Raw genomic sequence first — 24499 nt, 5'->3', positions numbered from 1 at the left:
ACCCTCCTTCACTCATCATTGACTTCACCCTCCTCCCACCGCTGACATCACCCTCCTTCACTCACCATTGACTTCACCCTCCTCCCACCGCTGACATCACCCTCCTTCGCTCACCATTGACTTCACCCTCCTTTGCTCACCATTGACTTCACCCTCCTTTGCTCACCATTGACTTCACCCTCGTTCACTCATCATTGACTTCACCCTCCTCCCACTGCTGACATCACCCTCCTTCGCTCACCATTGACTTCACCCTCCTTTGCTCACCATTGACTTCACCCTCCTTTGCTCACCATTGACTTCACCCTCGTTCACTCATCATTGACTTCACCCTCGTTCACTCATCATTGACTTCACCCTCCTCCCACTGCTGACATCACACTCCTTCACTCACCATTGACTTCACCCTCCTCCCACCGCTGACATCACCCTCCTTCGCTCACCATTGACTTCACCCTCCTTCGCTCACCATTAACTTCACCCTCCTCCCACTGTTGACATCACCCTCCTTCACTCACCATTGACATCACCCTCCTTCACTCACCATTGACTGCACCCTCCTCCCACCGCTGACCAGAACTGCTGTATCTCCTCTTGTTCCTTAGACCAAGCTAATAATTCTGGTTCCACACCGATGACACCCCCTCATGCGTAGTCAGCCTACCTCCAGTTTCTCTTGCTTTGCATAATTTATTCTGTATTTGCATATATATCTGATGGTGCTGGGATGATTAAATCTGTTGGATATTGGGTTTTTTAAAATGTTGACAGTGTGTGGCATTTCTTTTCCAGAAGCGGGCTGTGCTTGGTTTTGCTCCGTTCTTTAAATTGATGTAGTTTCTTTGCGGAGTAATTAAAGAATTGCAGAGTTGGAAGGGATCCCCCAAGGGTCATCTAGCCCAACCCCCCCGCAAAGCAGGAGAGTGCTTGCAGGTTTCCCAGAGGCATCCGGTTGCGTTGCTGCTGATAAAAGGATGCTGGACAGGATAGACCAAAGTCTAGTCCAGCAGGGCTCTTCTGGACCCTTAAAAATGTGACCAAGGCCATGCCTCCAAGCATGTGCAGAGTGGTTTCCCTTTCCTGTGCTGCCGCCACCAGAACCCCACCACCAGCATCTAAGAAACAGCATTGCCTTTAAAGCTCTAAACGGCCTCGGTCCAGTATACCTGAAGGAGCGTCTCCACCTCCATCGTTCTGCTCACACGCTGAGGTCCAGCGCCCAGGGCCTTCTGGCGGTTCCCTCGCTGCGAGAAGCAAAGCTACAGGGAACCAGGCAGAGGGCCTTCTCGGTGGTGGCTCCCGCCCTATGGAACACCCTCCCAGCAGATGTCAAAGAGAGAAACAACTACCTGACATTTAGAAGACATCTGAAGGCAGCCCTGTTCAGGGAAGCTTTTAATGTGACATTTTAATGTATTTTTAATCTTAGATGTATTCAAGTCTCCAGGGCCAGATGAACTGCATCCAAGAGTATTAAAAGAACTGGCAGATGTGATCTCAGAACCACTGGCAGTCATCTTTGAGAATTCCTGGAGAACAGGCGAAGTCCCGGCAGACTGGAGGAGGGCAAATGTTGTCCCTATTTTCAAAAAGGGGAAAAGAGAGGACCCAAATAATTACCGCCCAGTAAGTCTGACATCAATACCAGGGAAGATTCTGGAGCAGATCATTAAGCAAACAGTCTGTGAGCACCTAGAAAGGAATGCTGTGATCACCAATAGTCAGCATGGATTTCTGAAAAATAAGTCATGTCAGACTAACCTGATCTCGTTTTTTGACAGAATTACAAGCCTGGTAGATGAAGGGAACGCAGTGGATGTAGCCTACCTTGATTTCAGCAAGGCATTTGACAAGGTGCCCCATGATATTCTTGTAAAGAAGCTGGTAAAATGCGGTCTTGACTATGCTACCACTCAGTGGATTTGTAACTGGCTGACTGACCGAACCCAAAGGGTGCTCATCAATGGTTCCTCTTCATCCTGGAGAAGAGTGACTAGTGGGGTGCCACAGGGTTCTGTCTTGGGCCCGGTCTTATTCAACATCTTTATCAACGACTTGGATGATGGACTCAAGGGCATCCTGATCAAATTTGCAGATGACACCAAACTGGGAGGGGTGGCTAACACCCCAGAGGACAGGATCACACTTCAAAACGACCTTGACGGATTAGAGAACTTGGCCAAAACAAACAAGATGAATTTTAACTGGGAGAAATGTAAAGTATTGCACTTGGGCAAAAAAAGAGAGAGGCACAAATACAAGATGGGTGACACCTGGCTTGAGAGCAGTACATGTGAAAAGGATCTAGGAGTCTTGGTTGACCACAAACTTGACATGAGCCAACAGTGTGACGCGGCAGCTAAAAAAGTCAATGCAATTCTGGGCTGCATCAATAGGAGTATAGCATCTAGATCAAGGGAAGTAATAGTGTCACTGTATTCTGCTCTGGTCAGACCTCACCTGGAGTACTGTGTCCAGTTCTGGGCACCCCAGTTCAAGAAGGACACTGACAAACTGGAACGGGTCCAGAGGAGGGCAACCAAAATGGTCAAAGGCCTGGAAACGATGCCTTATGAGGAACGGCTAAGGGAGCTGGGCATGTTTAGCCTGGAGAAGAGGAGGTTAAGGGGCGATATGATAGCCATGTTCACATATATAAAAGGAGGTCACATAGAGGAGGGAGAAAGGTTGTTTTCTGCTGCTCCAGAGAAGCGGACACGGAGCAATGGTTCCAAACTACAAGAAAGAAGATTCCACCTAAACATTAGGAGGAACTTCCTGACAGTAAGAGCTGTTTGACAGTGGAATTTGCTGCCAAGGAGTGTGGTGGAGTCTCCTTCTTTGGAGGTCTTTAAGCAGAGGCTTGACAACCATATGTCAGGAGTGCTCTGATGGTGTTTCCTGCTTGGCAGGGGGTTGGACTCGATGGCCCTTGTGTGGTCTCTTCCAACTCTATGTTGGAAGACGCCCAGAGTAGCTGGGGAAATCCAGCCAGATGGGCGGGGTACAAATAACAAATTATTATTATTATTATTATTATTATTATTATTATTATTATTATTATTAATGCTTAGAAGAGGCATCCCCTTCTGAGAGCAAGCCATGCCTCTTTTTGGATCCCTCCCGTTATTGCTGGACTCGAACCCCTCTCAGCTATGGACAGGAATTATGGGAGCTGAATTCCAGCAAGGTTTGGCAACCCTATATGTTCCTCTCCCCTGTTCCAAGAGGCGGCAAGGAAGAGATGAGAGGATGCATCTGTTTTTAAGAGGCATTCCACTCTTCTCCAATTTGGGATGGGGGGGGGGAACCTGTATCCCTCCAGATACAGTGGATGCTCTGGTTGCGAACGTGATCCGTGCGGGATGCACGTTCGCAAGTATTTGCAACCTGCAGCGTGGGTTGCCATTTGGCACGCCTACACATGCACAAAGCGTGATTTAGCATTCTGCGCATGTGCGACTGCCGAAACCTGGAAATAACCCGTTCCAGTACTTCCGTGTTTCGGCTGCCCACCACCCGAAAAAACACAATCTGAAGTGTCTGTAACCCCAGGTATGACTATACTGGATTCCTCTATTTTAGGCATGTCCAAAGTCCGGCCCAGGGGCCAAATCCGGCCCACTGGTCAGTTTAATCCAGCCCCACCGGCAATTTCTTTCCTGGGCATGGAACTTCCACTGGGCGGTTATGTCACTTCCGCCCACTGTTTGTCTCTCGCTCTGTGCTGCCTGCGATCTGAGCCAAAAGGTATATGAAAAGTATTCTGTGACTAATCCTTAAAAAAGGTCTGGAACTCTGGGGGGGAAATCCTTAAAAAAGGTCAACAACTTCAATACTTCATCCCTAAAAAAAGGTTGGCCCTCATGCATGTTCATTTCATCAAATCTGGCCCTCTTTGAAAAAAGATTGGACACCGCTGCTCTATTTGGAAGAGGTAGCAGGAAATGCCTCTTCTGAATAGAGCAGCGTTGGGGAAATGTGTGCCCCTTCAGGTGCCCTTAAGTTCCACCTCCCAGCAGCCCCCGAAGGCAGAATTTCCCAATGGTCAGGGATCCTCGGGGACCGTCGCTGCGTGGAAGAAAATGAAGAGTATCCTACATGTCTGAAACTTTTATTTAACAGATGTATTATAAACAGATTTAAGCCAAAAGGGTGGGGAGAAAAGGGAAGAGTTCTTTTAAGGGGGAAAATCGAGAAAATTGGCTGGAGAATAAAAGGTGGGGAGCTGAATTTAAGACTGCAAACACGATGAATGGAGAGGAATCAGGATCTGCGCCACCTCTGAAAACTGTTTTGTGACAGAGGAGGAATGGATGGTTCAATCTGTCTTTTTTTTTCAGGCACTGATGTATGGGGTGTGGGTGTGTGAGCCAACCCCACTGCTTATGGGGTGAGATCTCAAGGTTTTTTGGGGGGTCTTCCATCTACCAAAGCAGCAGAGTCTAGCACAAAGGCCTCATCGTCCGTCACAAGCTGGTTTAGCAAACACTGCAACTTCTCCTTGCCGTTGTGGGGCGCCTCCCCCTACCCCGTTATTTGGGGGGGGAGGCGTGAACACCCAAAAAAAGAGAGAAGAGAATGGGGGGTGGGAGAGGCTTTCTTGAGGTCAGAGGTCAGAGGGATCTCCTGGGCTGGGCAGACAAGTCCTTGGCCGTGGCCCAAGATCCCTCTGCAGGTGGCAGGGCCTCGGTATTATGTGTCTGGGAAGTGGGACCAAGGGGAAGTTTGTGAGATGCAAGCAAGCGGGTCTCGCACTGCTCAAGAGTCGCCTGGGCCTGCTTGTTTGTGGGCACAGGGGGTGTTTTGGAGCTCTGCTTCCCACGGCGGAGGGGTCTCAGTCGTGCCGCCTGGCAGGCTTCTGCAGGGGGAAGAGCGGGCGCTGCACCCGCAAGGGCTTCCGGCCTCTCTGCTCGTGGGGGTGGGCCTTGTGGTCCCGCTCTTTCCCGCGGTCGTGCCCGTCCTTGGGGCGCCCCTTCCCTTCCTCATGCTTGTGAGCCTTGGCCTCGAGTTTGGGTTGTCGGCTCCTCCTCTCCTCACGCTGCTCTTTCCGCTTCCCTTCCCGCCGAGGTCGCTTGCTGCGAACAGGCTCCTCCTCTTCTTCCTCTTCCTCCTCTTCCTCCTCTTCCTCCTCCTCCTCTTCCTCTAGGTCCTTGCGACCTTTCTGGGACTTCTCCTTGGAGACCCTCTCTCTCCGGGTAGCTTTCTCCAGCCTTTTCTTCTGCTTGACTTTAGCTCCTCCCCCTCCCTCCTCTGGCTCCTCCTCCTCTTCCTCTAGCTCCTCCTCCTCCGCCTCTGGCTCCTCCTCTTCTTCAGTGGGCTCCTCCTCTTCGACTTCGAGGCTTTCCTCTTCTTCCTCCTCCTCCTCCTCCTCGATGTCAGGCGGTTCGTCCATGTCCGACCAGTTCAGCCACCTCTCATAAAACCAGAGTTCTTCCTGGAATGGGAAGAAAACACACAAACACACACAGCAGGTGTCACCAAAAACAGCCTCCGGACATTGTGGGCCCACAACTCCCATCACTGCTGGGCGTCCAGCAATATTTGGAGGGAAACAAGTCTAAGAAAAAGCTATTATTCTGCCTCGAATGCTGCTTTAGCGGCTTGAGGCCACAAAGTAATCTATACATTTGTTAAATAAATTCATTTGTTAAATAAAGAAATGCATGAATGCCTTGTGGTGTCTTTGGCAGAGGAAAGGGCTCAGGATTGAACCCTACACAAATCTTGAGGGGAGTCCCTAAGGCAGTTGGGTGACGCCTTGTGCGTCTCCTTCTGGCAACTCCTGCAAGCCAAGCTGGTGCCAAAGGTCTTCCACTGTGTTCCTTTGGAGCCCATCAGTGAGGCTGAGAGAGGGGTCTTGTCCAGCCCAGGACCCCCAGACACACTGCCCAGGATTGTGCCCCAGGGAGGGCACTTCAGTACTGCTGTCACAGCAGTTTGACCACCCCCAGATGCCAGCAATTATTATTATTATTATTATTATTATTATTATTATTATTATTATTATTATTACCCCACTCATCTGGCTGGGTTTCCCCAGCCACTCTGGGCAGCTCCCAACAGAATTAAAAGCACAATAAAACATCAGAACAACAGCAGCAGCAACAAAATAAACTTAAATCTGGAGGGCATCAGCTTTTCCCTCCCCCCGCTCCAGGATGAAGCATTCTCCTTAGAGGTAGCAAGATGGGTGCTGGCCGAGGGCCGATTGCAGTGGGTGGGGCCCCAATTCAGCATCCTCCACCGTGGATGGGCATATTTTCCTGCTTTCCATTCACCCGTTCGTCATCTCAACTCACCGCTTCCCCAACGCTGCCGTCTTGAGATGTCCAAGCGTTCAGCTCGGCCTCGAGGATTTCCCCGCCATAGTCGACAATGTCTGTGGGAAAGGAGAGGCGACCTTCAATGTGCTCCAATACCAAAAAGTAGATGAACTTTTTTTGGCGGATGTTGCAAATCTAGGAATCGGACGCATCCTCCATCTCTGAGAACCTAGTCCGAGCTGCTTCACAGCTGAAGCAACATCTCCCTTTTAGCCCCAGACACCAGTCTTCCTGAATTAGGGGGAAATGGGGATTGATCCTAGCTGGTGCACTTTGGGACTGGTTGGAGGGAAGGCAGGGAGCCTGACAGCAGGTGGCGCCAGAGACAACAGCAGGGAGAACTCACTGATTCTGGTTGGCAGGTGGAGCTGGATGAGAGTTTGAGAGCTGCCACCTATGTGCCCGTGGGAAGCTACTCAGAGAAGGGTGTCGATCAGGCCTGCTTGGATCAGGGCCAGGCTGAGAGCCAGGAAGGAGTGGAGCTTGCAGATCCTACTCTGAGTTGCTTCCTTGCTGAAGCAAAACATCTCCCACCGAGCTCCATGCTCCAGCCTTCCTGGACCCAGAGCCAGTGTTAGAAACACAGATATAACCTAGGTGCCAAATGGCTCCTTGAACCAGGGTTACAGTCGCCAAATCGGAATGTCTACTTTGGGGGCAAAGTCTTATTTTTCAAATGATGGACTAACTGTGATTGGTTCTCAGTTCAGAGGACAACCTTGAGCTCAGTTAAGAGCTTTGAGAACTTAAAAAAGAAAAGTCACTTTACCTAGTTCACATATCTTTTGGCCTATTCCGACCCCTTTTTCTTAATGGAGACACAGACCATTCATAACGCAGGAATATTCTTCCCAACTCTGAGCAGGGCAGTGGGGGAAGCCAAGACAAGCGACAACAATTCACTATAACGCTGTTCACTGCTACTGCTCAGGTGGCACTGAAAAAGCATTTTGGTTCCAGAAATTCGTTCTGATTGTGCGGATAAAATATAATGGATAGAATTCTACAGGATGGGACCTTAGTGTGTGAAAACAGACCAGATCCAAGGATCCCCAGATGGTGGAGACGTCAGGCACCATCCTGGCACCCAGGTCGCAAGTGGCCGATATCTAGGTGCAAAAGGCGCCTGGTGCCTGGCTAATTTCGAACACTGCCTGGAGGGAATCCTCTGGAGAAAAGGAGCCTTCTGTAATTGACTGGCCAAGCAAGGCAGACACCCGGAACAAGTTCTACTCAGAGTAGCACCCCCTCCTCACCCCCAAAATAGATCTGAGACAGTGGTTCCCAAACCACTTCCTTGCCTCAAAAAAAATTAATCCCCAGAGCCTGCTGCCTTATACAGTGGACGTTCAGGTTGCAAACATGATCCGTGTGGGATGCATGTTTGCAACCTGCGTTTGCACATGCGCGGGTTGCGATTCGACGCTTCTGCGCATGCGCGACCGCCGAAACCCGGAAGTAACCCATTCCAGTACTTCTGGGTTTCAGCGGTCCGTAACCCGAAAAAAAAACAACCTGAAGTGGCTGTAACCCAAGATATGACTGTAAAAGTGTTATTCAGAATGGATTTGTGTCCAGATTTTCACTTTCTGAAATATGGCAACGCTATCCAGTGCCCCTTTGATGCCCCCTCGCTTCTTAGCTCCCCCCAACATCTCCCACCCAGGGGGCAGTAGCACCCGCTCTGGGAACCACTGATCTGAGGTAGAATAGAATCTTAGAGTTGGAAGGGACCCCTGATGGTCATCTAGTCCAACCCTCTGCAGTGCAGGAATATGCAGCTGTCCCTTGCAGGGATCGAACCTGCAACCTTGGCGTTATCAGCACCACACTCTAATCATACTCTGAATATGACTAACATCAGGTACAAGGCAGAATTTGTGCAGCGCTTATTTTTTTTGAACCATGAAGACTAGAAACTTGTGGTTTGGCTGCAACTTGGATAGGACCCCAAGCCCTTTTACTCCTGCGTCCCACTCAATAAATGTGGGGTTTTCCTAATTGCCAAAGGGGGTCCCTGAACAGAAGGAGCCCACTACCCAAGGGAATAGCTCAGCTGGTTGGAGCGTGGTGCTGAGAACGCCAAGGCTGCAGGTTCGATCCCTGCCTGGGGCAGCTGCCTATTCCTGCCTAGAATAATTCAAGGGTCAGCAAACTTTTTCAGCAGGGGGCCGGTCCACTGTCCCTCAGACCTTGTGGGGGGCCGGACTACATTTTTTGGGGGGGGAGGGGAATGAACAAATTCCTATGCCCCACAAATAACCCAGAGATGCATTTTGAATAAAAGCACACATTCTACTCATGTAAAAACACGCTGATTCCTGGACCATCCGCAGGCCGGATTTAGAAGGCGATTGGGATCAGGCCCCCGGGCCTTAGTTTGCCTACCCATGGACTAAACGATCCTCACAGTGCCTTCCGACTCTACAATTCTATGATTCTCTGTTCCAGTAAGCAGCTGGTCATATCCTGAAACCGCTCTTCTCCCTTACCTTGAACCACCTGGCAGCTGACGCTGAGGAGGGCGAGGCAGGAGGCGACAACGAGGCATTTGTTCAGGGTCAGGCCCTCCCAAGGGAGCGTGTCCTTTGTTGGCCCTGCAGTGCGGGCCTCTGCTTTCCTCTTAGCCGGGACGGTCTTTGTGGCTTCCAGGAGAGAACAGAGAGAGGGAGAGAGGGAGAACAGAGAGAGGGAGAGAGTTGGGCACACTTGACCAGCCTGCTGGGACCCAAAGGCCGTTTCTGGTGGGTCCATCATGGGGGGGGGGGACACATTCTGAGGGTCACATGGTGGCGGTGGGAGGGGCCAGAGGCCCCCAAAGTGTGTGGGAGAGGGTCACTAGGATGTTCAGAAGAGCAATGCTGGACCAGGTGAAAGGTACCCAGGATCCTGTCGTCTTGGTGGTCACTCGGACTCCTCCGGGGTAATTCACAGGTGAGCAAGAGCATCTGGTCTTCAACACCGCGATACATCACCAGCTAAACATTGCAATACGCCGATATATCACAATGTCTGGAATAAGGGTGGAACTGTGTAGAGGCAAACAGGAGGGCTGGGCAATATCTGGCACCACCAGCTAAACACCGTGAAATATATAGCACGATGTCTGAAATGAAGAAGGAACTATGTAGAGACATTCGCCGCTGTCAGGGGCTCAGGAGCAGAGGCACAGGAGAGGGAGGAAATGGAGGGCGAGGGGGAGGAATCCGAGGGGAGCGTAGGCGGTGACAGTGGTCCGAGGGATTCCATGAGCCTCTCCAGCGAATCGGAAGATTCACAGAAGGGAGCGCCAGTGGCCAGGGCAAGGGGGGTGCCAAGGGGGAAACCCCAGAAGGAAGGGGCCAGCGGGGACTCCCAGAGCAGCAGTTGGAAATCAGGACCAGCTTCCCCACCAGAGCGCAGTGGGGGGGAGGAGTCCCAGGCATCGGGACCAGTGTTCTCACCACCAGCGAGAGGAGATGAGTCAGGATTGACCACGCCTCCATCGGAGAGCGGGGAAACGGTCAAGAGGAAAGTTACCGGCTGGGCGCACGCGCCAAGTTCAAATGTACAGGCGAGCGGCACAGCAGGTAGCCCGGATAGGGAGCCAGGTCCTAAAGCCCGCCGGAAGGAGGGGCAAGACTCAGGGGGGTCAGCGTCAGAAGAGTCCAGAAAGGAGGAAACCCCAGGGGGCAGAAGGACCCAGAGGAGGAAAGAACAACGGAAGAGGTGGAGTAAGGCTAGAGTCTTAAACTGGTGTCTAGGAGGCGGAGACTCAGATGGAGCTTCGCCGGTCTAGGTTCTAAGACGTAGAGTTGCACGCTGCGGTTTGGAAATGGAAACTAATCTTCAATAAAGACTTTTATAAGTTATTACTGACTAGCGTTGGTCCTCTGTGAGCTGGGACCTAGAGGCAACTCTGACAGCCGCCTTCACGGTTTCTCCTACATCATGATTTTTGCATCACACACACGACATGATTCGTGATATATTGCCAGGTCACAAACTATGCAGCCAATATCATGACCCAGAGACTCCAGCGGGTGCAGAATGCCGCAGCGAGGCTCCTTACGGGGTCCTCGCCGCGGGATCACATTCACCCAGTGCTATACCAGCGGCACTGGCTCCCGGGGGAGTACAGGATCAGGTTCAAGGTGCTGGTTTTGACCTTTAAAGTCCTTCACAGCCTAGGACCCTCGTACCTACGGGACCGCCTCTCCTGATATGCCCCACGGAGGACCTTAAGGTCCACAAATGACAACACTTTGGAGGTCCCAAGTTGCAAGGTGGTTAGACTGGTCTCAACTAGGGCGAGGGCCTTTTCAGTACTGGCCCCGACTTGGTGGAACGCTCTGTCACAAGAGACTAGGGCCCTGCGGGATTTGACATCTTTCTGCAGGGCCTGCAAGACAGAGCTGTTCCGCCTGGCCTTTGGTCTGGACTCGGTCTGACCCTAATGTTTCCCTCCCCTTATGGTCTTGATTTATCAGCTATTTTAAAATGAGGCTACATTTTAAATTGCATTTTAATCTGTATTTTAAATTGGGGTCCCCCCCTTTCCCCCCTATTATGTTTTTACTGTGATTTTATTTTATTGTTGTTAGCTGCCCTGAGCCCGGCTTTGGCCGGGGAGGGAGGGGTATAAATAAAAATTATTATTATTATTATTATTATTATTATTATTATTATTATTATTATTATGACTTGAAACCAATTTCGGACAATCTATTGCCCAGCCTTAACACACATCATGATTTGTGATATTTTGCCAGGCCAAAAAATTATGAAACCAATATCATGCTATGGACTTTGAACCAGTTTTGGATGATATATTGATATATTACCCAGCCCTAATGAGCACAAGTGCCGCCTTGTTTGTGTTTCCTGTTGCTCATCTCCCTTGTTCCCCATCCCTCTTAGTTGTTCCCCGCCCTCCAAATCAAGAAATCTACCTGGACAGGCACACGCACATGCTACAAGGAGGAAAGGACCTTGAGGACTAGCCTCTTCCTGTAGTTTTAAGGGAAAGGCCACAACGCAGAACAGCTGCTCTGTATGCAGAATGTCCTGGGTTCAATCTTCAGTGTCTCCCAGTAAGGCTGGGAATGCCCCCTGTCTGATATCCTGGAGAGAGGTTTCCTAGTTTAAATCGGCTCAGGACCATGAAGGAAAGGACCATAAACTCATGCAGAAAGTCCCAAAATCTCCAGGTTGGGCTCAGAAAGATTCCATTGTCTGAAACCAGGGAGAGCTGCTGCCAGTCGGTGTAGGCAGCCCTGAGCTACATGGAATAATGGTCCGACTCGGTCTAAGGAAGCTGCTAAAGTGAAGGTTGGAAACCCACCTTCCTGCCCCCTGGCCTTGATCCAAATCCAGCCCCCAACTCCTTGCAATTTCTGCCTTTACAAGTAGGAAGCAATGCTGTCGTCACGCGTGCATCCGGACCCAGGGAAACCGCATACCTGCTGGAGCTGCAGGCCGCGCTTTCTCTGCCGGCTTCTCTGCCCGCGCCGCCTTCTCAACTCGGGGTGCCTTTTCCACTCGGGGAACCTTCTCAGCGACCTTGTCCATCCCGGAGGTTTTTTCTGCTCGGGGCGTCCTCTCGACCACCCTTTCAGCCCGCAGGACTTTTTCCGCCACTTGCTCGGCTCGGGGCTGTTTTGCGGGGACCTTCCCGAGAGCCGGGGGCTCCTCTGCTTCCAGCGATGGCTCAGGAAGCGTGGAGGAAGCTGCTTCTCCGATGCTGTCCACGAACTCATCGAGGTCTTGCTCGACCACGTGAAGCCTGTCTACATCTTTCCTCTCTATACCCTGAAGTGGGAGGAATTCCAGTGGTTTATTTCATCTGAACACTGAAGACGTCCTCTAAGCAGTTTTCTAAAATAATACATACTATGGGCTCATAAATCATAGAATTGTAGAGTTGGGAGCAGTGGCGTAGCGTGGGTTGTCAGCACCCGGGGCAAGGCAAGTAATTTGCGCCCCCTAACCCGTGGATTTGCGCCCCCTAACCCTAACCCCCAGATGTTGCGCCCGGTGCGGCCGGGCCCCCCTGCACCCCCCACGCTACGCCACTGGTTGGAAGGGACCCCAAAGGTCATCCAGCCCAACCCCCTGCAATGCAGGAATCTCAGCTAAACTATCCATGACAGATGGTCACCCAGCTTCTGCTTAAAAACCTCCAAGGAAAGATCGTCTACCACCTCCTTTTCACTGCCAAACAGCTCTTACCATGAGAAATTTTTGTTTAGTCGGAATCTCCTTTCTTGTAACTTGAAGCCATGGGTTCGAGTCCTACCCTCCGGAGCAGGGGAAAACAAGCTTCCTCCATCCTCCATGTTACAGCCCTTGAGATACTGGAAGATGGAGATATCCTATCTCCTCTCTGTCTCCTCTTTTTCAGGCTGAACACACCCAGCTCCTTCAAACGTTCCTCACAAGGCTTGCTTTCATTAATCATCTTGGTCTCCCTCCTCTGCACACCTTTCGGCTTTGTCAACATCTTTTTAAAATTGTGGTGCCCAGAATTGGACACAGTAGTAAGCTGATTTCTTCCCCAGAAATCCATGTGAATGACACTTCGTTAATTTCAATATTTGCATCCCATGTTAGACAACTGGGGGGGGGGGACATAGGAGCCCCCCATTCCTGATCTAGGTAAAGGTAAAGGGACCCCTGACCATTTGGTCCAGTCGGGGCCGACTCTGGGGTTGCGGCGCTCATCTCGCTTTATTGGCCGAGGGAGCCGGCGTACAGCTTCTGGGTCATGTGGCCCGCAGGACTAAGCCGCTTCTGGCGAAGCAGAGCAGCGCACAGAAACGCCGTTTACCTTCCCGCTGGAGCGGTACCTATTTATCTACTTGCACTTTGACGTGCTTTCGAACTGCTAGGTTGGCAGGAGCAAGGACTGAGCAACGGGAGCTCACCCCGTCGCGGGGATTCGAACCGCCGACCTTCTGATCGGCAAGCCCTAGGCTCAGTGGTTTAACCCACAGCGCCACCCGCGTCCCATCCATTCCTGATCTAGGAAGCAGCATTTCTCTGCTGCATGGAGGAAATGGATCAATGCCTCTATTCCAAAGAGGCCTTCTCTAAAGAGAGGGGAATGCATCTTCTTCTTCTTCCATCAGGTATGTCTCCCTCCAGGTGTTGCTGTTTTCTGACTCCCACATGGTTCTCCCCCCCCCCCATTTTATCCTCACAACGCCCCTGCAAGGTAGGTTAAGGTGAGTGGCCCAAGGCCCACAAGCAAATGGATGAGCATGGGGGTGGTGGGATTCAAATCCTGGTCTCCCCATCTCTAAACCAACCACTGCATCTCAACACAGGGATAACAATTTCTGGCACAATGCCTCGTGCTGCTAAAAGTCAGAGAGAGATTTCCAGGCAGGACTTGGAGAGGAGATCAAGAGCAATCTCCTTTCAATTTCAAGGATGCTGTCATGAAGGTTCACGGCTCTGTAGAACAAATTACACAATAGCAGCCTTTGTGTGCGTGTGTCCGTTTGATTGGAATTTCAGGGTCCTTGGCTGCTGTTTTCAGCCGCCTCAGATAAGATGCTGGGCATTGTGGGTTGTACAACTTGGGGAGAGGGAATTTGGTTGTCTTAACACACACACACACATGGGAGAATGCTCTTCTGTTTGATTCTTGCTTTTGTTTTGTTTTCCCCCAGTAATTTTTATTATTTTTTTCCAAATATCTTAAACACAATACAGCCTAACAATACTATTCTCCTTTCAACCTATATCTTATCCGAATTAACTTCCCTCCACCCCTCCTCTGGCTTCTCTACATTGCTCTTACTTAAGTGTGATTACTCTATATACATTCCATAAATGTCTCTAATTCCTTAATAATTTTTTGTATTATACTTTAGACATACATTCCTTATTACATTACAGCATTACATCTTGTGGTCTAACCAAATGTTTGCAATAAACGTTATGAGCTTTATTTCAGTCCTGTGAGTGTATTTATTTATGTACAGTTTTCTCTAAGTATACCATAAATTTGGACCATTCTTTCTGAAATTTCTCCATCGTCCTGCTGTCGGATTCTTGCAGTTAGCCTTGCTATTTCTGCATACTCTTGGTTCTTGCTTTTGGGCTTCCCAGGATGCTAGACTAGAGGCCTGAACCAGCAGGCTTCTGTGTGCGTTATACAAGGTGGACTAATGACATCACAGACTCATTGAGTTGGAAGGGACCCTGAGGATCATCTAGCCCAACCCCTTGCAATGCAGCAATCTTTTGCCTCATATGGGACTTGAACCCACCACCCTAAGATTAAGAGTTTCATGCTCTTATCAGCTGAGCTACCGAGAGTTTGGGGAAAGGGCTATAGCTAATTGGGAATGCACATCATTTGCATTCAGAGCTGGCACAAGACAGCTTTCTTGGTTTTGAAATAAAAAAAAATAAGGTCTTATATATATATATAATAAATGTTCATAAATGTACCAAGCAAACACGCACATAAATATATAAACCACATGTCTGAAGCAGCACAGGAGAACAGCCCTGAAAGCAATTTCTCTGCAAGGTCAAGGAAAATGGAAAAGCCTCCCCAATGTCTTTTCCTTCACAAATCCTGTCTTAAGGGTATGTCTGTGTATGAATAGGGTGAGCCTGTGACCTGGCTCAGGAACTAAGTGTCATTACAAAAGACTGGCCAGGCTCCCCAGGGTATCCAATCAAGTGAGCAGTAACAGGTAACCTGCCAGACAGGAGGTAAACAACGCACTCATATTTCTGTTGTAGACCACCCTTTCTGTGATGCAGGTGTGATGTATCTGGGGGTGGTCTTGGACTCCAGGGCAGGGAATTTAAAATGTCTATATAAGGGCAGACACACATTGGTTCAGGATCCTCCTCCTTCTCTTGCGTGTGAGGAGAGCACCCTGTTGCAACAGATCAATAAAGATCAGGCTTACTAGCTGCTTTGCTTCTCAGTATTCTCTGGTTGGCCTCTGTTATTTTCTCCGACCTGCAAAGGACTCTAGAAGGGCTCTTGTGGCCCCCATAAGGGAATAAGGGCAGATTTTCATTTATTACAGTTTCCTACTTCAAGCCAGTTCCTTGAGGACTAGAATCTTGCTCTATCCCAGGAACAGCTGCAAGGAGGGAGGAGGGAGGACAAGGTTCAAAAATCAGCTCAGCCACAAACCAGCTGCCTGAGCTGCTCAGCAGGACAGCTTGTCCTTAGGCAGGAATGATGTTGGGACAGGCTGCCAAGCGTCAGTCTCTCCTCTTGAGGGACAGGACAGATTCTGTTTTCTCGTAATTATCATCATTATTTCATCTATTAATTGCTTCCTGCAAAGTTGGTGCTGGGAATCTCTTTGAGGGGGTTCGTAGGGAGCAACTGATAAATGAAACGATGATGGTAACGAGAAAAAGAATCCCTTCCGTCCCCCGCAAGGAGAGATCATGCTTTAAAAAAATAAACAAATTAACACCAAATTAATGCAAATTTAATGCAGATTTAAAAGTTGACTTCCCGCCCCACTGCCTGATGTTTCACTGTTGCTGCTCAATATTACAAACATTTCCAAATTACGTTTTAAAAAAACCTGAAGGATTCACTTCCACCTGGAGCTAGATTGGAGTTAGACTTGATGGCAGGATTTAAATAAACATCCACATTATCAGCATCAGAAAATGTTTAGAAGATAGTGAAATAGGATGGTGTATTTAATTTAATTTTTATGTTTTTAGGTTCGATGTTACGCTATTAACAACTTTTTCTGTTGAGAGATAGCAAAGTGGGTGAAAAGATAAACAAACCAGAAGCGCATGTTGGGGGAAGCCCTTGAGGGGAGGGAGGAATATATAGTAAATGTTAAGAAGTTGAGATGTATGTAATAAATGAAAAATTAAAAACAAAAACTACAGTTCCCGTGATCCTTTGGGGGAATAATAACATTTTATTTATATCCCGCCCTCCCCAGCCAAAGCCGGGCTCAGAGCGGCTAACAACATTAAAATGATACAACATTCTAAAATAATAATAAAATTTTATTTAAGTTGCAACTGTTAAAGCGGCAGAAATGCTGCTTTCAATGTGAGGTGTGGATGTGGGCCGAGAGAGGACCCGGGAAGCAAGGGTCTTAAACCATTACCACACGCGGTCGTACTTACGTTTGGGGTGCTGTTGATCTCTTCTTTACTTACTGGTATTGCGGCATCTGTTAAAGAAACACACCCCAATTAGCATCGCTTTAATGGTGGGACCAGCGCTGAGATGATGGGGGAGACGATGATCATGGCCAGGTGAGGAGAGACTGACCCGACTTTGGCTTTCTTCTTCCCTCCTCCTCTCTCCTTCCTTTTGTGTCATGTCCATGAGATTAAGAGCTTGGGGGCTGGCTTATCTTTTAATACCTGTATACAACAAGGTGCTGGAAACAGCAGGAGGGGAGAGGCTCTCGTGCCCAGATATTGCTTGTGGGCCCCTGAGAGAACAGGATGGTGGACAAAATGGGCCTTTGGCCGGACCCAGCAGCCTCGTCTTCTGTTCTCATGGTGTTATGTACTGAGTTGAATAGGATCCAGAATGCTGCAGTCTGATTGGTCCTAGAACAATAGGATCCGGAATGCAGCAGTCTGATTGGTCCTAGAACAATAGGATCCGGAATGCAGCAGTCTGGTTGGTCCTAGAACAATAGGATTCAGAATGCAGCAGTCTGATTGGACCTAGAACAATAGGATCCAGAATGCAGCAGTCTGATTGGTCCTAGAACAATAGGATCCAGAATGCAGCAGTCTGATTGGACCTAGAACAATAGGATCCAGAATGCAGCAGTCTGATTGGTCCTAGAACAATAGGATCCAGAATGCAGCAGTCTGATTGGTCCTAGAACAATAGGATCCGGAATGCAGCAGTCTGGTTGGTCCTAGAACAATAGGATTCAGAATGCAGCAGTCTGATTGGACCTAGAACAATAGGATCCAGAATGCAGCAGTCTGATTGGACCTAGAACAATAGGATCCAGAATGCAGCAGTCTGATTGGTCCTAGAACAATAGGATCCGGAACGCAGCAGTCTGATTGGACCTAGAACAATAGGATCCAGAATGCAGCAGTCTGATTGGTCCTAGAACAATAGGATCCAGAATGCAGCAGTCTGATTGGTCCTAGAACAGTAGGATCCAGAATGCAGGAGTCTGATTGGTCCTAGAACAGTAGGATCCAGAATGCAGCAGTCTGATTGGTTCTAGAACAGTAGGATCCAGAATGCAGCAGTCTGATTGGTCCTAGAACAATAGGACCCAGAATGCAGCAGTCTGATTGGTCGACAGGAGCCAGCGAGCCACCCAATCCAACTCCAGGTGGAAGTGAATCCACAACCTGATTGGCCTACAGGAGAATCCCGGAGTTAGCCAATCACGTGGGGCCCATTGTGTAAATAATGGATATAAAGCAGACATTCTGGGGGAACTTCCATTCCTCCTCACCACCATGAGCTGAATAAAGAGCAAGAAATCCACTCTCAACTCCAAGTATATTTCACTGGCGAAGAAGGTGGGATTCGAACACACGTGTGCATAGTATATTTCACATGTTCTTCTGAAAGGGCGTAAGTTGCTTAGGTTCCCTAAGCCATGCTCATATCCCTGCATTGCAGGGTCCCTTCCAACTCTACAATTCTATAATTAAAATACCTTCTTTTATCTCCTCATTCAATGGCTTCTGGACCGGAGGCTCTTTCCGAGAATCTGGAGACTCCTCGCTCCGCTCCAGGATCTCGCAGGGACCTGTCGCCATGTCGTCGCTGAGGAACCCTTGCTAAACGCAACAAGAGGAACGAGGAAGAGATCTGTCGTCAGCATCCCAACCAGGTTAAGTCATGAAACAAGCAGAAGGGACCGGAGCTGTGCGAATCCCAGTTGGACTGCAACTTTTGCTCGCGCTGTCTCTGAGCAACTCTCAGTACCATTAAACTACAAGATTCATTGGGGCAGAGAGTTGAAATATGGCTCTTTAAAGTGCTCCAAGGCTGCTTTCAATGCATAGTGCAAAGGGGGCCCTTATTGATCCACTCAAGCAGGGGTCAGCAAACTTTTTCAGCAGGGGGCCGGTCCACTGTCGCTCGGACCTTTTGATGGGCCGGACTATATTTTGGGGGGGAAATGAATGAATTTCTATGCCCCACAAATAACCCAGAGGTGCATTTTAAATAAAAACACACATTCTATTCATGTAAAAAAACGCTGATTCCTGGACCGTCCCTGGGCCGGATTGAGAAGGTGATTGGGCCGGATCTGGCCCCCGGGCCTTAGTTTGCCTACCCATGACCCACTGTTTGTGTGTCTGAAGGCAGTTGGAGAATGGATGGTGGCTAATGGACTGAGGTTACTGTTTTGGGGGGACAGGGGGCGGGCAGGTGTGGGGGACTCCCTGGTCCTGAAAGTGGTAACTGTGCCCCTGAAGGACCAGGTGCGCAGCCTGGGGGTCATTTTGGACTCACAGCTGTCCATGGAGGTGCAGGTCAATTCTGCGTCCAGGGCAGCTGTCTACCAGCTTCATCCGAGACCCTATCTGCCCGCGGACTGTCTTGCCAGAGTGGTGCATGATCTGGTTATCTCCTGCTTGGACTACTGCAATGCGCTCTACGTGGGGCTACCTTTCTCGGAAACCACAACTAATCCACAACGCAGCAGCCAGACTGGTGACTGGGAGCGGCCGCTGGGATCATATAACACCGGTTCTAACAGTCCCTATTTTCATCTGAGAAATGTTGGAGGGTACGGGGTTATGCGACCCCCGAGCCAAGGAGATAAGTAACTGCACAACCTTTAGGAGATGTCTGAAGGCAGCCCTGGATAGAAAAGGGTTTTCTAAAAATGTTTAATGTTTTATTATAATGTTTTTGTATATGCTGGAAGCCACCCAGAGTGCCTGGGGCAAATAATAAAATTATTATTATTAAGGCTCCTGTCCCAAAAGTGGAAAATTGGTTCTAATTCTAGGAGATTCCCTTTTTTAAAATACCGAGTCCTGTTGGAGGGGTGGGGCAGCTGAAGGTGGGCGGGGAGTGGGGGTGGTGTAAGTAATATCCCAGGGCCTTAAACGGCAGTCTAGTTTCCACCCCACCTCTCCTGGAAGATGCCACAGCCTTCATTCACACTCGGATATGTCAAACCAGAGCCTTGGCTGTGCAGTCATCGTCAAAAACCCCATGGCAGCCTTCTAAGAATAGGGATCTGAAACCCAGCACGCTGGACACCGTCCAGCCTGCAAAACGAGCAGCCCCATTTCCCCGTCCCGTTCACAGCCCAAGCAGGTGTTTGGAGTCGCAAGAGGAGCCTCGCCAGTCTCCTCCCTAGGTGCAGTGGGAAAGAGTGTGTCGGATTAGGCACCTGGGAGACCTGAGTTTGAATCCTGACCCTGCCTCAGCCACAAGTTCCCTGGGTGTGCCTGCTCGTTCCTTTTTTAATAAACTGATTTACTAACAACAACAACAATGTGCAAAAAAAGACAAGCAATCAAAAGATTTTAAACCTTAAAGCGCCACAGCCCGGAAAGACAAAAGTACAAACATACAAACAGGGAGAATAAAGGATCAACTCATACAAATATAGAATTATAGAATTGTAGGGTTGGAAGGATCATTCAGTCCACGCCCCTGCAATGCAATGCAGGAATATGCGGCTGTCTCATACGGGAATCGAACTTGCAACCTTGGTGTTATCAGCACCACGCTCTAGCCCACTGAGCTGCCCTTTCCAAATAATAAAGATTCATTTAAAAAATCAAAGCAATCTCCAGCTGCAGGCTTCATCGTTATTGAGAATAAAGGTTCTAATAAATATCTTAAGTAAGCCAGATGTTTGCATATACTGGTGGCATAAAATCGTGGCACATCCAGTGGTACCTCGGGTTAAAAACTTAATTTGTTCCGGAGGTCCGTTCTTAACCTGAAACTGTTCTTAACCTGAGGTACCACTTTAGCTAACGGGCTCTCCCGCTGCCGCCACCACGCGATTTCTGTTCTCATCCTGAAGCAAAGTTCTTAACCCGAGGTACCATTTCTGGGTTAGCGGAGTCTGTAACCTGAAGTGTCTGTAACCCGAGGTACCACTGTATTACAAAAAAATACTTTGCTTTTACGAGATGTTTTTGGAGAAGGGCAATTCCCAAACAACCCAGCAACCCATTCCAAGAATCCAAATGATTGATTATCAATTATTATGATTACTGATGGCATTTATATGCCCGCTTTTTCTCCAAGAATTTCAAGGTGGTGCAGCTGGTTGTTCCCTTCACAACAGGGTAGGTTAGTCTGGGAGGCAGTGACTCAAACTCAGGCCTCCCATGTCCTAGTCTGTTGTCCCTCTCATCTTAGCCTACTCCACAGAGTGGTTGTGTGAGAATGAAACACGGAGGGGGTGAAGATTCTGCATGGTGCTTTGAGCAGCCTGGCAAAAGGGCAATACAGTGGTACCTCGGGTTACATATGCTTCAGGTTACAAACTCTGCTAACCCAGAAATAGTACCTCAGGTTAAGCACTTTGCTTTCAGGATGAGAACAGAAATCGTGCTCTGGCGGCGCGGTGGCAGCGGGAGGCCCCATTAGCTAAAGTGGTGCTTCAGGTTAAGAACAGTTTCAGGTTAAGAACGGACCTCCGGAACGAAGTAAATACCGTATTTTTCGCTCTATAAGACACACCAGACCACAAGACGCACCTAGTTTTTGGAGGAGGAAAACAAAACAAAAAATATTTTGAATCTCAGAAGCCAGAACAGCAAGAGGGATCGCTGCGCAGCGAAAGCAGCGATCCCTCTTGCTGTTCTGGCTTCTGGGATAGCTGCGCAGCCTGCATTCGCTCCATAAAACGCACACACATTTCCCCTTCCTTTTTAGGAGGGAAAAAGGGAGTCTTATAGAGCAAAAAATATGGTACTTAACCTGAGGTACCACTGTAAAGAAATTAAGAAAACCGGAGGTGGGGAGGTTTTCAGCTTGTGGGACGGACATAATTTCTGAGCTGCCTTCTGCTGAGTCTCATGGAACAGGGAGCAAACTTGCTTTCTCCTGTTCTGGAGCGTGAGACTCGAATCTTTGGCTTAAAGTTAGAAGAAATGAGATTCCGACTCTACGATTATATGACTCTGTAAGTCAGAGTGCTCTTCCAGTCTAGCTCAGCATCACCTACAGGGGCTCTCTGAGATTTCAAGGTGGGCACCCGTCCCCAGCTCTGCCGGGAGGTGCCGGGGACTGAACCTGCCGCCTTCTGCATGCCAAGCAGGTGTCCAACGACTGCGTTATGGCCTTTCCTCTTAAAAAACAAAAACAAAAGAACGGCGCAAGACTCCAGTCCTCAATCAAACCACATTCTTACTCTACTTATTTAAACTGAATATTCATTTAATTGGATCTGTGTCAGATGTGAACAAAACACCTATGGTCGTTTAACAGAAGACGTTCCCTGTATACGCTCAATCGTGGATTTTGGCAGACTTTCAGCCACAGGTGATTCCACAGCTGAGGAGCAGACAGTGAGAATCTCTGGGGAGGCCCAATATGGTCCATGGAACAGCACAAGACATCAAACATTAAAAACTTCCTTATTTATGTGTACAACGGCAGCAGTAAGAATATTGTATGCCCAAAGATGGGAAGAAGAGGAGGTTCCAACAAAGGGAGACTGGCTTTTGAAAATGGTGGCGTTTGCGGAGCTGGCAAGATTAACAGCAAAGTTTAGAGACCAAAATGAGGATAAATTCCTTGAGGACGGGAGAACTGTTACTACAGTACCATGTGGAGATGGAAACACAAGCAGGATTTGAAATATGAACATCAGAATTAATTATTGGTTAGCATAAAGCAATTTATCCTATTTTTGTAGGAGAAATGTCCTTTTGCTAGACTATGTAAAGCACATTTCTACACACACACACACACACACACACACACACCCACACCCACACCCACACACACACACCCACACACCCCAATAATCCTGTTAACTGTAGCTTACTCCTCACAGAGGTGCTTAGGTTCCCAGCAAACTTACCGTTTTCCCCCATGTATAAGACTAGGTTTTTTTTTACCAAAGAAATCTGTTTAAAATTGGGGCTCGTCTTATACACAGGTAGTGCTGAGGGGGTGTTTTCCTAATTTGGAGTACCCAAAAATAGGGGGCGTCTTATACATGGGGGGCGTCTTATACACAGAAAAATACGGTAACTAATCAGAGTTCTCAATATTCTTTGGTCTGGGTGTGAGTGTGCACACACACACACACACACACACACATGTGCTTTAAATGTTCTTGGTGTCTGCGCAAGCTAAAAACTCCCTGCAAATCCTTACGTTTTTAACCTATTTGCTATTATTACATGGTTTTTTAGGATCAAGCTTTTGAATGTTGACTCCCTCACCTTGAACCCAGCACCTCTCAGGTGGGTGCCATTACCATTATAAGAGAACAAGGGCGAGTTCTGGTACCTCTCTCTAGAAGAATGCTACTGGCCATTATTATTATTATTATTATTATTATTATTAATTATTATTATTCATCCTAAGGTCCCAGGAGCGTTACAGCAATTACAACGCAACTTTAAATATCAGAACACAACATTAAAAGCAACTGGAAACAATTCAACATTGCAGAAATAAGTCCTAAAAATACACCAGTCAACCAGGTTGGAGAGGTGAGCATTCCTCAACGTTTGCCAAAAGCTGTATAAGGAATGTGCCAGATGTTCCTCAGCTGCAAATCACCTGAAGGCATAGGGAAAGGCGACGGTGTTGATCAATCTATTAATATCATTGACCCAGTAATCAATAACCACTGGTTTGGAAGCGGGCAGAAGTTAATACACACGCACCCTCTTTGGATCTTCCCAACGCCGATGGTTACTGGGCCAGGAACACATCGAGGTTAGTCTGCTTCAGAAAATGGAAATAATAACAGAGTGCAATCTATAGTTATAGATACCTTGCCAGCTTCATGCCTGCATTTGAGTTCTCAGATGAGGAGCAGCCTTCGCCACCAGGGAGCTGGTATGGGGCTTTTGCGTCGACGGCTGCTGACTCAACATCAAAGCGTCACCCAAAAATAGTTTCCTTCCCCATCCCGGGCGACCCGTGGAAGGCGGCCCAGCTGGAATCTAGCCAGCGAAAGGGGAAAATGAATCTTTGGGAGATCCAGGCAGGCTGGCTGAAAGTTCGTGGGATTGTTGCAAGCAGACACGCAGACAGACGTGGTTCAGAAACCAGAAGCTGAGAGTGCTAAGACGCAGACAGACAGACAGACGGCATGCAGCTCATACCCAGGTCCTTTAAATCCGGCCGTCTGGCCTTCAGATTGTCGCCTGGATCAATCCTGCCCTCTCTCACTCTCTCTGTGTGTGTCTCTCTGCACAGCTGAAATATACAGCGACAGGTGTCCTTCCCTTCCAAGGAAAATTCCAGCCAATGACGGGGACTTTGCTGCAGTTTCGTTTTTCGAAAGGCAAGGGGCTTTGCCCTGGTGGGTGGGGAAGACATGTCCTCCAACATTTCTCCAATGAAAATCAGGATGTCAAGGAGAGGAAGAAGTAGTAGTAGAAGTTGTCAATCTGGGCGCCCTCCAACACATTCTAAAACATAATACGTAAACATTAAAAATCTTCCTTCTACAGGGCTGCCTTCAGATGTCTTCTAAAGGTTGTATAGTTACTTACCACATTAGGATTGAAGGCCACATAACTCCCTACCCTCCAACATTTCTCCAATGAAAATAGGAACGTCCTAAGGAAAAGCAAGGAGGGAGGTGGGTGGCGCTGTGGGTTAAACCACAGAGCCTAGGACTTGCCGATCAGAAGGTCAGCGGTTCGAATCCCCGTGACGGGGTGAGCTCCCGTTGCTCGGTCCCAGCTCCTGCCAACCTAGCAGTTCGAAAGCACGTCAAAGTGCAAGTAGATAAATAGGTACCGCTCTGGCAGGAAGGTAAACGGCGTTTCCGTGCACTGCTCTGGTTCGCCAGAAGCGGCTTAGTCCTGCTGGCCACATGACCCGGAAGCTGTACGCCGGCTCCCTCGGCCAATAAAGCAAGATGAGCGCCGCAACCCCAGAGTCAGCCACGACTGGACCTAACGGTCAGGGGTCCCTTTACCTTTAAGGAAAAGCAGGACATTCCAGGATCAAATCAGAAACCAAGATGGCTTCTATCAGGGCTGTCTTAAGCATATGTGGCGCCGTG

The 24499-nt window shown here is 48.8% G+C and overlaps 1 protein-coding gene and 1 long non-coding RNA gene across 3 annotated transcripts; both read right to left on the bottom strand.

Annotated features, from left to right (window-relative positions):
* Nucleotides 1-93: 93 nt before the first annotated feature.
* On the bottom strand, nt 94-571 carry LOC309332808. The gene is made up of 3 exons (XR_014152336.1): nt 369-571; nt 216-306; nt 94-179 (listed from the first exon to the last, which is right to left on the bottom strand). It is a non-coding gene; the product is annotated as an uncharacterized lncRNA (long non-coding RNA).
* A 3527-nt stretch (nt 572-4098) lies between these two features.
* JSRP1 (junctional sarcoplasmic reticulum protein 1) lies at nt 4099-23803 on the bottom strand. Of its 2 annotated transcripts, none has more exons than XM_081846308.1 (7): nt 23589-23803; nt 17972-18095; nt 16449-16495; nt 11768-12116; nt 8819-8971; nt 6303-6382; nt 4099-5437 (listed from the first exon to the last, which is right to left on the bottom strand). In XM_081846308.1, exons 2-7 carry the CDS (start codon nt 18072-18074, stop codon nt 4838-4840), a joined length of 1332 nt encoding a protein of 443 aa, XP_081702434.1. In that variant the 5' UTR covers nt 18075-18095; nt 23589-23803; the 3' UTR covers nt 4099-4837. The 2 variants fall into 2 exon arrangements, with proteins under 2 accessions (XP_081702434.1, XP_081702433.1); XM_081846307.1 differs by lacking the exon at nt 23589-23803 and adding an exon at nt 23255-23418.
* Nucleotides 23804-24499: the final 696 nt, after the last annotated feature.

This window comes from Podarcis erhardii, assembly GCF_964252035.2.
Source record: "Podarcis erhardii genome assembly, chromosome: 18".
NCBI lineage: Eukaryota > Metazoa > Chordata > Lepidosauria > Squamata > Lacertidae > Podarcis > Podarcis erhardii.
The sequence above is the reverse complement of the archived record's forward strand: the minus strand, read 5'-3'. Positions and strand labels throughout refer to the sequence as shown.

What these genes read in the sequence shown, in the direction of transcription:
- JSRP1 (XM_081846308.1), bottom strand. Translation starts at nt 18,074, where the DNA reads ATGGCGACAGGTCCCTGCGAGATCCTGGAGCGGAGCGAGGAGTCTCCA. An exon ending in AGATCAACAGCACCCCAAAC is followed by an intron (nt 12,117 to 16,448) that starts GTAAGTACGACC and finishes CTCCCACTTCAG; the next exon opens with GGTATAGAGAGGAAAGATGT. An exon ending in GCGGCCTGCAGCTCCAGCAG is followed by an intron (nt 8,972 to 11,767) that starts GTATGCGGTTTC and finishes CTCTCCTGGAAG; the next exon opens with CCACAAAGACCGTCCCGGCT.